The sequence below is a fragment of the Quercus robur genome, chromosome 7 (assembly GCF_932294415.1).
Source record: "Quercus robur chromosome 7, dhQueRobu3.1, whole genome shotgun sequence".
NCBI lineage: Eukaryota > Viridiplantae > Streptophyta > Magnoliopsida > Fagales > Fagaceae > Quercus > Quercus robur.
The window spans coordinates 948,281-965,277 of record NC_065540.1 but is presented as its reverse complement, the minus strand read 5'-3'; the positions used below and the strand labels follow the sequence as shown (position 1 = coordinate 965,277).

Here is a 16,997-nt window from a genome sequence, read left to right as displayed (position 1 = left end):
TCCCCGCACCCCGCCCCGGGTGGGGGGGGGGGTGGTGACAGTGGGTGATAGAGGAATTTTATCACCATCAATAATGAGAGATAAAAGGGTGAGACTAGTGTTTTTGAAATGACAATATATATAGACATATGTGTGCGTGTGCACGCATGCTCGTGTCAGGCCAAGCAAAACCCATCCCTGCCCCATCCATTCTTCAAGATAAGGAAAACCCACAGGGGCAAAACAAGGGAAGACAGCTCAGCCCACCCTTTACATAAGCATTAAAATCACTTTAAAAAACACTGCAGCCTCCACTCCCCTATCCCCTCCAAATGAATGATAATCATCATAGTAAAAGACGACAACACCTAGCATCTATATAGATAGACTAGGCTTACACAACCAAACCAAAGCCGATAATGAATGGCACCAAAATTTGACATTCACATCTAAGACTCACCCTTGTAGCATGGTGATCCTTCCAAAGCCATAAGATTTCTTCAGGCACATAATCCAAACACCCTTTATAAATCAGATCAATCTTAGACAGCTGGCAAACAAGTACTAGATGCAATAGAAATTCCAGTGATCTCAAAGGTTTCAAAAATTACAAAATTCTACTATCTTTATAGAGGTTTTAGCAAAATGCATAATCAAAATAATCAGCGTAATTGAGCTACAAAAATAATTCCAGCCACTTTATGAGGTCAAAATTTCAAATGCTATGATCTTCCCTCATTTCTTCTTATCAGAAGCTCCACCAGACCTGCACATGGCAAAAATCCGAAACCATGCATCAAGACAAAACACCATAAAAAAATCCATCAATGCCCACCTATGTCAATGGGATGACCAAACAATCAATTTCTAGTTGAATCTAGTATCTTCAATTATGTAGAGTGAAAATTTAAAAATTGACTACTATCCCAATCATGGCCGAAGCAACAATCACCATGGAAACAGACTATTTAAATCCTGAATAGCAAAGGCTATGCTACCAGTACCAGATCAATTTTGTATAAAATTCTAAATTTATTTAAATTTAGATCACAAATGCTGAATTCAACTTTAGATTTATTCAATCATTTCAATGACCCAGTAAACTTAAGATTTCTTTGCACTTATCTTCCTAATATACATTGAATGCGATTCACATAAGAAGCAGATATGACTTAAACTCAAATACAGCCACATTGAAAAAGTTACAAAGCAAGCCAGAACAAACAAATCCAGAAAAAGGTAAGAGAAGGGCAGAATGAACAGCTCACCTCATCTTGCGAAGAACATTGGACATCTCCTCTCTCTTCCTCTTTGCCCTCTTGTGGGTACCCAACTTTCTCTTAGCCACTTTCAGAGCACGCTTATCCTTGCCCACCTTCAAAAGCTCAGTGATCCTCTTCTCATATGGAGCTAAACCCGCAACTTCCCTAATAAGATTCCTCACAAAGAGCACCCTCTTGCTAGTTTTCTTCAAATCAAAATCCCAAATCAACAAATTATCACATTTTCACACCAAAATATCCATACAATCAACCCGTATAATAAGAAACAAAATTATAGAGCAACCTATTCAATGCATTTGGCACTAACTCACAAGATATATGATTCAAATAAACCCATTTATTTCTATAATCAACAATTTGAAAATCTCTATTAATCAAAAAATGCATACCCCTTTTCGGTCAGATGGGCGAGGAGCCAATTCACGCCTGGTGACAATGTGCCCTTTGTTCTGTCCAACAGACAGACCACTTTTGACTGGTAGAGGAGCCATTACCTACACATAGCATTACAGAATTCAACACCATGTTCTCCTACGTTTTCAACAACAAAGAAAGCGCAAAAGAAAACATGAAAATGAAAACAAAAAACCTATTAACTAAATGGGTTTTATATATATTTGATTATGGTTTCTACTTTCTATTGCTTCTGAACTGCAAGTTTTGTAACAGTACTAATAGGATGCTAAAAACTTAGACAAAAATCAAGAACACCAACACACAGTGTCATAGCGATTCAGAGTGATAAATAAATTCTGGGTAGCTTTGATTTGATCATACCTTTGGCTCTGTTTGGACCAAACCCTAGATTTCAGCAGCTGCTAGTTGGGAGAGAGAGCCACCAAGAATCCACACGCAGAAAAAACCCTAATGCTTTGTGTTTTATGAGCTCCAAAGACACGCGGTTTATTAAAAACTACGTAGTTTTGGAAGCCCTTCCTATGTTTTTTGGGCTTGGGTTTTCGTGCACTTGCTATTTAGGAGTTTTGCTTTATGAGACTGAATTGGGCTGCAATTTGTATCATTTTGTGGGACAAAATCTAGACTTAAAATCTACCATCTACGTGGGCTTTGACTGGCCCAATGGGCTAAAGCAAAAAGTACAGCCCATGGACTCTTTTTTTTTTTTTTTAAGTATTATTTTAATTAAAAGAACTCCTACTCTTCCCATTTTGTAAAATTCATGAGAAGTTGTGGTTGATAAGAATATAATGGATGGATGTATAGCTCTTAATGATGAACCAGTGGTTAGATGGGTGAAGTATCAATGGGATACCTACAAAAAATAAAGATTGGTTGGGGTGGTACTAGTAAAAGTACTGATTTAAGGGTTTCTCAATATGTAAGTGGGTGAAAATTTCATCAAGAGTCAATTTTTAAGAGATATAATGCACTCAAATTTTGGTACCTTTTATAGGCTTGGGAATCTTACATTTATGGGCTTATTATGGGTGCACATTCCTTCATTATAGCTCCCATCTTCACTCTGGATTGCTTTTATTATGGGTGTAGGTTATGTACATCAAACTTGGCCCTCTGATTGAGGGGTTGTCTTTTTAGTTCGCTCATCCCAAAAGCTTGGCATTTAAGGTCCTAGCTTTCAAAGTGACCTTACGTTGGTTAGTTCATCCAGTTTATTCTATTAGTTCGAGTTGCAGTGACAAGGCAAATTGTCTAATCATCAGCTGGCATGGCTCTTTTGGACAATCTTTTTCGTGATGTGTCTCTTGTTCAATCAAATTACCTCGAGCACATCAATCGCCAGGAGGAGTGGGTGGGAATGTCATCGATGCAAATTAGATTTATGGCATGTTTAAGAATTTGGGTGTGTTTAGATACCATTTATTTTGTTGAAAACTGAAAATTTATTGTTAAAAATAATAAAAAAATTATTTTTGGATTACTGTTCACTCCCCTAAATACTGTTCATTTATCTTAATACACTGTTCATGTCCCATGAACAGTGCAAGAGACGCTGGTAAAAAAAAAAGGCAAAACACTAGTTGTGGATGTTGGACATGCGATCGAAATGGCTACTTTAATTAGCTCTCCTTTTCATGGAAATGCATTGGTAACTTTTTGTTAATTGTATGATTTTAAAAATAAAATGGTCAATGAACCGAAAATAAGTGCATTTATCTGTTGAACTACTGATTTTCCCACTTTTTACTAGAACTGGTTCCTGATTAAATCGTTTGGTCTGAACCGATTTTTTAAACCATGTTTGATCTACCTAGCTATCATTTTGAATGCACTAGATGTCTGACCCCTTGGTTTTGGGTGTTTTCATTCCAACTCAGTTCTCATTCATTGATCACGATCCTAGTTCCTCCCATTGGTATTTTTTTTTTTATATATAAGTAGATAGTGGGAGAAGAAGAGGTGAGATTCAAACTATAAATATAAGACATCACAAAAGATATCATTACCAATATACTATCATTTGAAATCCTTAAGTTTGGTATTGTTTATTGGACCAAATATATAGGTTTAATTTTTTAACATATAAGTGTCGGGAATAAAGTGTATTGAACTAATTGATATACCAACGTGTAAGGCATCCTACCTCTCGGTGGCATAAGGTTCGATTCTTTCTTGGATGGTTGAATCCTTACTCATTACAACACAATTCTCCTCATCACCATCGCCATCACCTTCCAATAACAATGATAATGCATGCCACCCCCATAACAAGACCAAATTTCACGAAATCATATCACTCCTACAATGACCAAAATCCTATGTGTCGTTCATTATCAAGCATATTGCTTAAAGCAAAAAAATAAAAAAAATGCCATTCGCCTTTTATCTATGAAATTGCTATACAAATTCAAATGGCTTGATGTACTTGTGAATTTGTTAGGGAAACAAAACTTATGGCTTTTTTTTTTTTTTTAAATAAAGACCTTCGTTAGAGTTTTCTTTTCTTTTTTATTTATTTTTATTTTAGATATAAGAAAAACAGATTGAACACTTAAGAATTACTTTTTTTCTTTTTCTTTTTTTTGGTTTAAAGGGGAATTACTAGTTAAACACACAAATGATTCATTAGAATCACCATATCTATGAAGGAAATCGGTAGAGTAAGTAAACTCACCAATATGTTGGGACTATTAATATGAAAATTCATAGGGAAATCAACTCATTTTTAATAAAAGATTGCAATACAAATGTAAATGCATGACTTTTTCGTTAACCCTCGCTATATGCCTATATTGACTTAGGCAGTTTAGCTGCGCAAACAATGGACTTACTAATTACTATATAATTTTTGTCTTCTCAAAAAAAAAAAAAAACTATGTACTTTTTGGAATATTACTAAGAAACTTTTGACTTATTAAAACTATGGTGTTTCTCCTATTTACAGTTTTTTCATTATTATATTAATATGATGCCTAAGCTATGATTTTGGCAGTGATTTGCTTTTAGATAAAATGTTTTGTTAAGCATGCCTCGACCAACAAAAAGAAAAAGGTAGGGGGAAAAATAAAAGCAACTAAAAACATGCATGCCTGCCTGATTTGACAATTTCTTTAAACTTTTTATTTTTGTTTTATCTTTAATTAATCATTTCCTTGTTTGCCTTTACTTTTGAGCTGTATTAATTGACCAAAGAATGGAGTAGAAAAAGAAAAAGAAAATTAAAAAAAAAAAAGTAAAATGAGGAAGATAACTTGGAATGAAACACTATGAAGAGGAAGAAGTCCAAATAAGAATATTTGCTGTCCAACAATAATTTGATATGAAGCTTTTTCTTCGTTGTTGATCGCCTATAAATTTTTTATATAATTATCATCTCTCTTTTTTTCTTTTCTTTTTTACCTGCCTAACAAGTACAATAATAAAAGTTGTTTCTTATATCTCACTTTTTTTTTTCATAATTGTTAAGATATCTTAGTGCTTGCAATTGATGAAGTAGATCAACGCAATCAAGTCCAGAGCCCAGCCAAATGACTTGTAACTAAATTAGCACCTCTTCATGTACAAAGTGTTTGGAGATCTAAGAGGGAAAGGGTTCGAGCTGCGGGGTTAGCAGCATGTTGTAATTATTTCTCAAAAAAAAAAGTCCAGAGCTCAATTTCATAAACTTTTCTATTTCATATTATATAACAATATAATTATTATAAAATAAATGCATGTAACCCGTAACAAAAATACTTGACCCTTCAAAAAGTTTTTAATGTTTTTATTCTTCTAAGTACTTTTATAGAAAATAATCAAATAAATTAAGTTATAATCTTCTCAAAATATATGTTAGGTGATACATACATTGCAATTAGATTTAAAATAATTAGATTAAGAGCCTTATAGTTCAATTAGTTGGCATTGGGTTGTATTTGGCTCGATGTAAAATGTTTTCTGAGTATAAAATATTTTCAAGTGAAAATATTTTTTTTGGAAAATGAAATAATTTAAGGTGTTTGGTTGTATTTCGAAAAATGTTTTAGAAAATATTTTCAAATGTTTGGTTGTAATTTTGAAAATGCTCTAGAAAACACACTTTTTACTAGTTTCTCACATTTTTCTAGCTTCCAAACAAATATTATAATAGAAAATATCAATATATAAACCAAAATAAACAAAAAAAAAAAAAATCAATCTTCATTAACCAGATGAGAGAGAGAGAGTAGTAGCAACCAAACACTCGATGGCTCAATCCAGTTGTAGAAGCAATATGATCGATGGTTCGATTGAGAGACAACAACAAGATCTTGTTGGGTGGGTGATCAAGGTGACGATGACAAGATCGTGGTCAAGGTGACGACAAGATCAGTGGTCTAATTAGCTTAGGGGTGGCTTTCTCGACTGGGTCACAATGGTCCAATTTGTTTTTTGGCAGCTTCTCTTTGATCTCTTAATGCTATTTCATCTGTGTTCAAGGTCTCCTCTCTTTTCTCTCTCTCTTTAGTTTTAAGGCTGGCAATGAAATGTAGGAAAATAGAAGTGTAGTTCATTTTACACAAAAATTGATCCAATTTTATAGTCAAAGGGAAAATGATTTCAGGTTGATCATATTTTTTAGTCCACCCAAACACCCGCAAGACTGTAAAATATTTTCAGACGAACCAAACACAACCCTAATTTAAATCCCCCTCAATGTTGTAACTATTGAATTATTTAAAAAATAAGATTAAAATTATAGTAAATACATATAGACATATATAAAGGCATGGATGGACCTAGGATTTTGAGTTAGGGAGCCAGATTATAAGTAAAAAAAATATCATGAAATTTCAAATAAGCATCTTGTAGGATCAAGGGCCCAGCCCACATATTGGGCATTGGGCTCTGGCCGAGAGCATGGTGATCTGAAGACAAATAAATGGAGGTGGTAAAGTCAAGCTTAGAATCTAATAAGTGAAATACGAATGGGAGGATAGTCCGAGGAGGAATGTCTCCTCGAATAGACTAAGCACAACTCAAATATGTCTCCTAAAAAGTCAAGGTGACCTTCAAGGAAGCTCCAGTGATAGGGACGTGCCTCATGAACGTACAAGTAGGATAAGAGTTAGGAAATATCTAAAGGAAAGCTGCTGCCACCGTATTTAATGCCCTGCAGCTAACTTTCTGGCCATATTTATGTGGAGAAGCCCCTGAACAGTGTTAGCTTGGCTACCACAACTATCAGAAGACCAGAGGGGGTGTCTGATGGGACAGACACTTAAGTAGTGGCTCAAATAATCAACAGATATAGGATCGAGATCATCTTGAGGGACCTATATAATGTAAGAGGTCCTCCATTGATAGAGGGGGGGGGGGAATAGAGAAAAGACACTGTAGCAATCTAAATTGCACTTGTACTCTGTTTAATTGATTTATATAAAAACTTACCTTCTCGGACGGTGAATTCATTCAGTTTTATGTTCTTTGTTCTTGCTTAATCATTTTCTACATCAATACTAGCCGTTATCAAATTTATTAGGGCCTAGTTCTTTAACCCACTCTCTACAAATTCATTATTTTTGGCTTTTTGGGCCTAAGTCCATTCATCCTGGACTGAGTCTCGAATCTGGTCTTTACACATCTATTTAGTATTAACAAACTATTAAAAAAAAAAAAAAACACAAAGTCATTATTTCGTAATACATTATAATGCAATCATCTACTAATAAAGATAAAGACACAAAATACCATTGTTTCTTACTACATTAGGGCATTTGCATCAGCTCATGCAAAAATTTCTGTTTATTTTAGTATAATAACCTACTTTTTTTTTTTTTTTTTTTTTTTTATATACTCACTTTTTAAAATACCCCACATTAGATTCTTTATTTTATACTACATTTCATTAGAATACTATTTCCTTATCAAATTTTTGTACTATAATCTCTAATCATCTCTCTATTCCTCGACCAAAAACCACTGTCCTCAATCTAAATAATTTATAAAACATTCATTTGCATAGCAACACCACTTGTGTAAAATTTTCCAATCAACCCAAAATACACTCACACCAGTCTATGTATCGTTGTACAAAAATACATTTGTGCTATAGTAATTATGTAAATTTGCAAAAATATATTTGTGTTACAAGGAGGGGCCCACTTAGTTCCATCATTCTATAAATGTTATGCATATACAAATTATTATTAGTTTTAATCTGAACCCACTGCGAAAATTAATTTTTTACCACAAATAAAAGTCCATAACAGTTGTGGGTTCTAGTTAGCTCAACTGGTAAAGTTTTTGAATGTTGAATAAATAATTTGGAGTTCGATCCCCGCCTTCACCAGAAATCGATTGGTGTCTTGATTTGATGATAAAAAATTATTATAAAGAGCAGACGCCATAAGTTGAAACTTAAAACAGAAAAAAAAAGAAAAGAAAAGGTAACAGTTTGCCCGTGGATGTAACATTTTTTTATGAACTTAAGGTTAACTAATTATGAAAAAGTTTAGGAATGTACATGTGCAAGGTTCATTTAATATTGCAAATATGCAATCACACGCGAAGCATATATACTTTGAATAGTCTGCTAGAGAAAAGACGTACACGAGTTGGTTGGAGTTGTTAGATGTTAGAACTCGTTAAACCAGTTTCAGATTTGTGTATTATTATTATTATTATTATTTTTTATCATTTGATTCATTTCACACCAACCACTACCCAATTAATAAAGAAAGTATAAAAATGCAGAACATTGATCTGGCGGCAATGAGTAACCGCGGTGATATAGGACTGTTCGGTCATTGTTCGATTAATATTGTTTTTATTTTTTAAAAAGGTCATGTTGTCCTTAAGACATTTGTTAATAATTCATATTATTTTAACATCATTTTTATGAAAAATAAAAAAAATTATTAAAATATTAATTTTTTTTTTCTTATAAAAATTTTATTTAACTGAATTTTTAACTAGTGCCTAAGGACACTTGTTAGTATTTTTTTATAAAAAAATTTGTGTTGTTTAAAAATTAAAAACTAAATGCCATACCAAACGACTCTGTTATCTTCAAAGAACGCGTTGAAATAAATCCATGTGGGGGGGATTCCAATTTCCAAATTGGACAAAAGCTTATCTTTCACAGACTCGGTGGACTTAATAAAAACATATATATATATTTTTTAATGTTTCAAAGACAGAAAAAATAATAATAACAAAATAATTGGCCGCGAAAATATCTCACAAGCTGCCCGACACTGAGAGTGTCTCTCGTACACATTACGGTCAAGCTGCCCGTAAAGCCATTGCGGGCAGGTACAAACTCCGAGGCTTACTAGTCCAATACTTATCTTTGGAATAGTTTGGATTGCCTATCGCCCATATAATTCAGCTGAGCAATTGTGTTTGTGTGTGTGTGTGTGTGTGTTCAGCTGCCCCGCCAATACTGCTAGCGCAACCACCGTGGAAGGTGGCGCGTGAGAAGTGTTGGGGGCAACTCACAATGGGTCAGGAGCTTAGCTGTGGAGAACGCAGAAGAGAGAGTGGTCTGTTCCATGCGGTTCAGGATGGTGAACTGGAGTTAGTTGAGGCTATGGTAGAGGCACACCCAAGTGTGTTGGAACTCACCATTGGATATGGGAGACTCTCTGCTCTTCACGTGGCCGCTGCTAATGGTCGGATCCAGGTGAGTTTTTGATTCATTTGGGTGGTTTTCTTTATTGATCTTTGGTTTTCTTGGGAAAATTTTGATGGGTTTTGTGTTTGATGGTACATAGGTTCTTTCTATGCTGTTGGGTCGGTCTCTTAATCCGGATATCTTGAATCGACATAAACAGGTACATACAATACAACTTTCGAGCTTGAGTGTCTAATGTCTAATGTTTGTGTTAGATCAAGATTCTTTTCTTTAATTGCATGCTATTGATTGGATATTCTTATTGTTTGTGATTGGTTTAGACCCCGTTGATGTTGGCGGCAATGCATGGGAATATTTCTTGCGTGCAAAAGCTTATTGAAGCAGGAGCAAATGTGTGTTAATTTTCCCATTGAGTTTATGTACATTTTAATAGTAAATTTCTTACTTGAACTATTAAAAGAGGTATTGATCATGGGTTTTGTATTGAATTTATCAGATATTGATGTTTGATTCTGTACAAGGAAGAACCTGCTTGCATTATGCTGCTTGCTATGGCCATTCAGATTGCCTGCAAGCTATTCTTTCTGCTGCACATTCCACCCCTGTTGCTGATTCCTGGTATCTCTCTTTCTCTCTGATTCACATACTTGTTGATTAATTGGCATTGGATGGAATAATTTGATTAAATTTCAATGTGTGGCATTGGTAGGGGATTTGCAAGATTTGTGAACATAAGAGATGGAAAGGGTGCAACCCCACTACATTTAGCTGCTCGTCAAAGACGGCCAGAGTGCGTTCATATCCTTTTAGACAGTGGGGCTCTTGTTTGTGCTTCAACTGGTGGATATGGGTAATTTTAAATTATGGTCTTGTAGATATTATAGCTAAATAGTGATCATTTGCCATTCAGATTGATGAAGGTACCATGATCTGCAGCTACCTAGGGAGTTCACCCCTTCATTTAGCTGCTCGTGGCGGTTCGTTGGAATGTGTCCGTGAATTGCTTGCCTGGGGAGCGGATAGGCATCAAATAGATTCATCTGGGTAAGATTCATAAACAGCCATGCCATGATCAGCCCTTATTATTTAAATTTTCAATCACTTTGAAATTTTCTACCAAAACTAATGATTATAGTGGACTTTTCACTTGCCTTTTGTGAACTTCTATTCAATCACCCAGATTCCTCAAAAAGGTACTCCAGGGAAACCCTTTCCATGGCAGCACTTTTTGTATTTTGAAAAATATACATCCAAGAAGTTGTTCTAGCAAGAACTTCAACCGCGTCTGTATTGAATACATGAATGAATATTTCCATAGTGACGGGGACAAATATCTAATATTTGAAAACTAACAATTTGGCCTGTTGTCCTCTGAGGCTCAAATTAATCTGTACCCACCTGTCTTCATGAACTGTATTTGTCAATGGATTAGTTTGTTCTGAAACTTGAGAAAACAGGTACAATTCAAAAATTGATTCATGCTTGGCATGTATGAACTCTCAAAAGAATATGGGAATTGGCTTTTTAAGGATGAGAGCAGTGGCGTGTAATTTGTTCTCCTACAGTTAGGCCAGCAATGTGAACCTCACTGAACTGACCTAGCATTATGCTTATAGAATATAGATGGTATATCAATAACGTCATAGTAACTAATAATACATTTGTCATGCAACAGTACTTGAAATTGTCTTTTCTAATATGTACCATATGGAACCTCACTTGATTTTTTTTCCATGTAGTTTTCCTTCATCCTAAAATTGCCAGCATTTGATTTCCGTAATGACTACAGTCCCAATTACAAGTTTTTGAAGGTCTGTTGTTGAAACTTGTAAATGAATGGATATTTGCAGGAGAATACCACACACAGTTGCTCTGAAGCACAAGCATCGAGCATGTGCAGCCTTGCTGAACCCTTCATCAGCAGAGCCTCTTGTCTGGCCATCACCTTTGAAGTTCATCAGCGAGCTTAATCCAGAAGCAAAAGCACTGTTAGAGAGGGCCTTGAAAGAAGCAAACATGGAGAGGGAGAAGACCATATTGAAGGAGACTGAATACTCTGTTCCATCTCCTTTGGATTTTGATGTTGGGGCTGACGACAATATGTCTGAGGTAATATCCTTCATTTCTTTTTTGTTGTTGATTAATAAATTTAATTAATATCTACAGATCTATATTTCACATGAAATTCATATTTGATGAAAGCCCAAAGCTCTACATCATGTTGAGGATGTTTGTATAAAAATTTATAATTATCTCTTGTTGAGATGGTTTAATTTTTACTTTTTAGTAGAATACATTTGACACTAATTAATAGGCATTAATTTAATATGTATGGGTAACCAAGCTGGCATATAAAGGGTCATTGGACACCACCTGCGACTGAGATCGTTCCACTTCATAATATATGATATTTAAGATGATCTGAACTATTGGGTTCTTTTCATTTCTATGTAAACCATTTCTTGTCGAAATTTAGCAGTGCAAGTAGTGAAGTACTTCATTCAAATGCTACAAAATAATTTCTAATCATCCAGCATTTAGGAGATGCACATTTGTCAGCATATCTTTAACTCTTCATATAGCTTAAGCATGGTTTTTGTACAGTCATGAAGAAACCCAGCTAGCTTAACTCTTCATTTTGCTTAATAAGTATGGTTTTTGTACGAAGTCATGAAGAAACCCTCACAAGTGAATAATGGAGGTGAAATTTTGTCAACCAGGCTAGCGATGTGGAGCTATGCTGCATATGCTTTGACCAGGTATGCACAATTGAGGTCAGACCATGCAGTCATCAAATGTGTGCTCATTGCACTCTAGCCCTATGCTGCCACAAGAAGCCCAACCCTACAACTGCTTGTTCTACTGCCCCTGTTTGTCCATTTTGCCGAAGCAGTATTTCCCAACTAGTAGTTGCTGAGATCAAGACTGGCAATGATTCAGAACTTGAACTTAGTCCTTCCAAGCCTAGGAAATCAAGAAAGTCAAATTTCAGTGAAGGCAGCAGCAGTTTCAAGAGTTTATCTGCCATGGGCTCGTTCACCAAATTGGGCGGTCGCAGTCCAGGAAAGGTTGCTGCTGGATGCAATGAGGTTGATAAGCCTTGAAGTAGCAGTTCTGGTGCATTTGCTTTCTCAAACGGGGGTAAAATAGCTATCCTGAATTTGGTTCAGAGATGAGACCCGCATGGGTATGTATTTCAAACTCCAATTATATATATACGTCTTAATAGAATCCATAAGTACAAGGCCCTTAGGTAAGTGTCGGTTGATGAATTCCATTCTATAGATTGTAGTCTGCTTCTCTAAATATTGAGAAGTGGCGATGCTTATGAAAGCTTGTTACCTAAGTACTTAAATCTATTTTTTCCTTCTATATAGTCAGTTTTTGTTTTAATTGCTCAACTCTCAGTGGAAAAGTTCTAGTCTTACTGTTGTAGTCTGCTTCTCTAAATGGTAAATATTGAGAAGTGGCCATGCTTTTGAAAGCTTGTCACCTAAGTACTTAGATCTATTTTTTCCCTCTATATGGTCATTTTTTTAATTGCTCAACTCTCAGTGGAAAAGTTAAAACACAGTTTTAGAGAAGTAGACCACTGTATCCACTCTTTATCTTACTAATGGAAGATGGAGCGGGAATTCTGTTTGTGGCGGGGAGCTGCTGTTTCCAACATCTTTCCTGTTGACACACTAATATCTGAGTATGTGACTTCAAGAGTTAAAGAGTGCAAGCTAATACTACTTCAAATGGTATTTGTATAGATATCATGTCATGACCTTTGCATATTTATGTTCCTATATCATTACATGATAAAGGTCTGAAAATCAGGATTACTATTTCTCTCATAGTATATTTTTTCATGTTCTTTCCTCTTTTCCCTTTTCACTTATCACCTAGCGGGTCAGTGGTGGCTCCAAATTTTTTTTAAAGGTGGTCATTAAAAAACCTAAGTTCTATGAATTGGATCATAGCAGTGGCGGAGCTGGGAATTTGTCTTTGGGGGCCTAATGAGAATAGTCTAAAGTATTATGTAAATACTAGTAAATATATAAATTAATTACTTTATAACTCAACATTAGAATTCAAAAGTATAGTATTATTCTGAAATGTCATCATGAACAGATCAAATAGTTTTTAACTGGCCTATGTAATTAGATTTCAAAATTTAATTATAATCCATCAAGTATAACTAGGTTGTAACCCATCCTTACGAACTGAAATATCTGACAGTAGATTTTGTATAAAAGGTATAATACATCTCCACATTAATGGCTAGGGAACTTCCATTATCTTTTTGGTTATGTGGTAAAGAAAGTATGGAGTAGAGTGCTGGGCCTGAGATGTATAGTGTATGGAAAAACTACTAACCACTACATTAAGTATTATTACATGTTTAAGAAAAATATGTATGCATATTGGACTTTGACAACAAGGTTGCCAGAAGCCTACAACATATAAATATTTGCATTCCCTGAGTCAGCAAGCTTTGAATGTCTTCCATTTCGGCTGTTATTTGTCGAACCACAACCCTCTTTCCTATAAATATATCCTCCACCAGTCTGTTGCCAATTGAGAATATAATTTAATGAAAGTCTTGCTCTCTTCTTTTGCACAACCTCCCTATAACCAATCAGTGCAACAATACTCTTATAGAGATCCACAAATTTCCTTTTTTTTTTTAATATAAATTTTATAAAACCATGGTCTCATATATAAGTGGTGGGAAAAACCAGCATGCGGGATCCTAAATTTTTGAATTACAGAACATTAACCACTGATAATGGAGAGTTCTTTGAGAGATTATATATCGGAGAGCAAGTAGAATGACTAATTTGTCAGGTTTTTGGATTATGAAACACAAGCATAGGCCTAGTATATATAAAAAAATTGTGAAACATTAGAATGTGTACTACCTAGAACCAATCAATAGTCCTTCACAATTGGAAACTGACAAATTGTTATAAAGCAAGAATACCAGGAAGGAAAATTTTGAGGTACCAAATTTGACGTAGCAGATTCACTAAAGATATCTCCATTGGCACTGAAAACTTTATCTAAATAAGGTTATATTAACTTATATTTGACCAAAATATTTAGGGTGAGGTTTATAAGTCTTGATTTACATTAAAGACAAACAATAAACATTTTTCATGTTAATTGAAAGATAAATTTATTGAAGATGAGGCAAAATCTATAAGCTACAATGTTGGCTATTCTATACCATTTATTTTATTGTTACAATCCTAGCTTGATTCGTGAATCCAACACTTTGACCCAGAAAAGCAAGAAAGAGATTGAAATAACAAACACAGGTAAAAAAAAATGCAATAGACATAAAGAACAACAGATTACCAATAAAAGTTTTAGGTGTTTGTGCATAAACTTATATTAAAGGAATTATGGAACCTTTACTCTATCACCTTTGCCCTGTTCTTCCACTTTAGAATGCATTGGCCAAGAAGTTCCTTCTGGTTTTGTTTTTTTGTTTTTGTTTTTTCCCTATATCAATATTCACAATTTCACATGTCAAAGAAAAAAAAAAATCAAATAAAAGTGTATATGATCTGCCCCAAACATTATTTCACTAATCCAATCAATTCATCCACCAAAGGAAAGATGGAATCGAGATTCACCTACCCCTATGATTTGCGAACATGTCTCTTGTGAATAGTTGTGATAGATGGAGGCATAAATGCATTGCTAAATTTTATGAGACATAATCCCCTTATCTTTTGGCCACAACTTCCAATTAAAAGTCCTAAAACATCCATCACACTTAAAAAATTAAAACCTTGAAAACTCTTCAACCACAAAGCCCCCATAAAATTTTGGACTTATATTCAGAATTAGAAAATTTTACTCATGTCGCACAACTATAAACGAAAATATATGTTTCTCAAAAAAAAAAAATAATAATAATTAAAAAAATAAACGAAAATTACAAAAAGAAATGAAATAAAAATTAAGAACCTAAATTTGTAAGATAGCACCAAACATAATGAGATCCCTATTGTGAGAAGGGAAAGAGAGGGGAGGAGAAATCTAGAGCTTTTTGAGAAGAAAATAAAAATTTATGAAAAAAGCTAATACAAGAAAAAATAAACATTTTTTTTGAAAATTCTGAGTGAGCTTGCCCTATGCTTAGGGGCAGTTTGCTACCCTATCAAATTGGAAGCTTCAAGAAGATATAAAAGAGAGGTATGAAACCTTTACTTATAAAAAAAATATAAAATAAAATATTAGAAGAAGAAGAAAGAGAGGTATTGAACCTTTCTTTACATGTTGAGAAATTCAATAGCAATATTCAGATTGCCATATTGTAATTTTCACCATCAATGTTTACTAATAGATCACAACTCATTGAGGAATTTTGTAATCATGTAATTTCTAGTTGGGGGCCATAGTTGTGGCCATGGATTTTATTTTATTAGTAGGTGAGTTTAGCTTTATTGATGACACTCCCATCAAAAGGATGATTCTCTATCAATCAAATCTTTGGGGAAACTTCAGCCAAAAAAAAAAAAAAAAAAATCTTTGGAGAAACAATACTTTATGAACTTTGGTGAATATGTGGTCATAGAACATGCATACACCAATATTGCAAAATTGCTCGGGTTTCTAATTGCTTTTATCATACATTAAAGTTAGTTAAAATAATAATTCCAACAATAATCATAGTTTATACATACATATAAAGGGAGCAATAATCCAGTAATTTTTTATTCAAGAATGTCAAATGTCCATAACTAGGGCGGGACATAAGGGGAGGGGGGGGGGGGGGGCATGGCTGTCACAATTTTTTTTTTTTTTTTTTTTTTTTTAAATTAATAGTATGCAAAAGTAAGACTCACCAATTTTTTTTTTTTTATATACCCCTAACAAAGAAAATAATTGGGCCCCCATTATGACATTTCCATATAGCGAATTAGAAAACTTTTAGAAAGATGTAAAGATAGTTTTGTAGAAATATAATTTTTGTATGCAATATATACGAATTATGACTCACTTTGGAATTAAAAATCCAAGACTTATATGTGTGGGTGTTTGTGATAGTTTAGTCTCGGCCTCGCCAAAGTAAAAATCCTGATTACCCCCCCCCCCCCTCTATCTATAACCACAACATGAATAGCAAACCCTTAATCCTAATCATAAATATACGACATTCTAAAACTTAAATTAGTTAATTAATACCAAATAAGATGTTTTACCTAAACTTCTAAGCCCCTTTTGAAGAGTTTTGGTGTGGAAAGTTTGGTTAAGGCATTTCTTTGAACATTTAAAGGGGGTAGATAACAATGTTATTTAGAAAGTGAGAGAGATACCTCTATGAGGTGTGTTGGTAACCCATCTTGGCTTGCAACCACATACATAACACACTTTTATCAATAGAAGCTCCATAATCTTTCTTCAATGGATTGAAATAAGGGCCTAACATAAAGTTGATTAAGAAAAATATAACATCCACCCAAAGATTCTACAAAACCCATTAATAAATAAAAAAAGCATGAAAGATTAAGATTGAAGCGCGGAGAGAGAGAGAGAGAGAGAGAGAGAGAGAGAGAGAGAGAGAGAGAGAGAGAGAGAGATTTTTTTTTTTTTTTTTTTTGAAAAAGAAAAAGTTAAAGTAAATTATAATAGGTTTTAAACAACATTGGACAAAAGAAGAAAAAGAAAAAAAAGGAGAAAGGTTGGTTGGAAATATGGAAATCAACGGTGAAAAT

The 16,997-nt window shown here is 34.2% G+C and overlaps 2 protein-coding genes across 2 annotated transcripts; one reads left to right on the top strand and one right to left on the bottom strand.

Moving 5' to 3' along the window:
* Positions 1–528: 528 nt before the first annotated feature.
* On the bottom strand, positions 529–2,206 carry LOC126691618 (60S ribosomal protein L36-2-like). Its single transcript, XM_050386663.1, has 4 exons — positions 2,040–2,206; positions 1,652–1,756; positions 1,248–1,447; positions 529–745 (listed from the first exon to the last, which is right to left on the bottom strand). Exons 2-4 carry the CDS (start codon positions 1,751–1,753, stop codon positions 715–717), a joined length of 333 nt encoding a protein of 110 aa, XP_050242620.1. The 5' UTR covers positions 1,754–1,756; positions 2,040–2,206; the 3' UTR covers positions 529–714.
* A 6,750-nt stretch (positions 2,207–8,956) lies between these two features.
* Positions 8,957–12,672, top strand: LOC126691611 (putative E3 ubiquitin-protein ligase XBAT31). The gene is made up of 8 exons (XM_050386652.1): positions 8,957–9,327; positions 9,419–9,478; positions 9,600–9,671; positions 9,776–9,897; positions 9,989–10,129; positions 10,216–10,323; positions 11,130–11,388; positions 12,000–12,672. Exons 1-8 carry the CDS (start codon positions 9,145–9,147, stop codon positions 12,381–12,383), a joined length of 1,329 nt encoding a protein of 442 aa, XP_050242609.1. The 5' UTR covers positions 8,957–9,144; the 3' UTR covers positions 12,384–12,672.
* Positions 12,673–16,997: the final 4,325 nt, after the last annotated feature.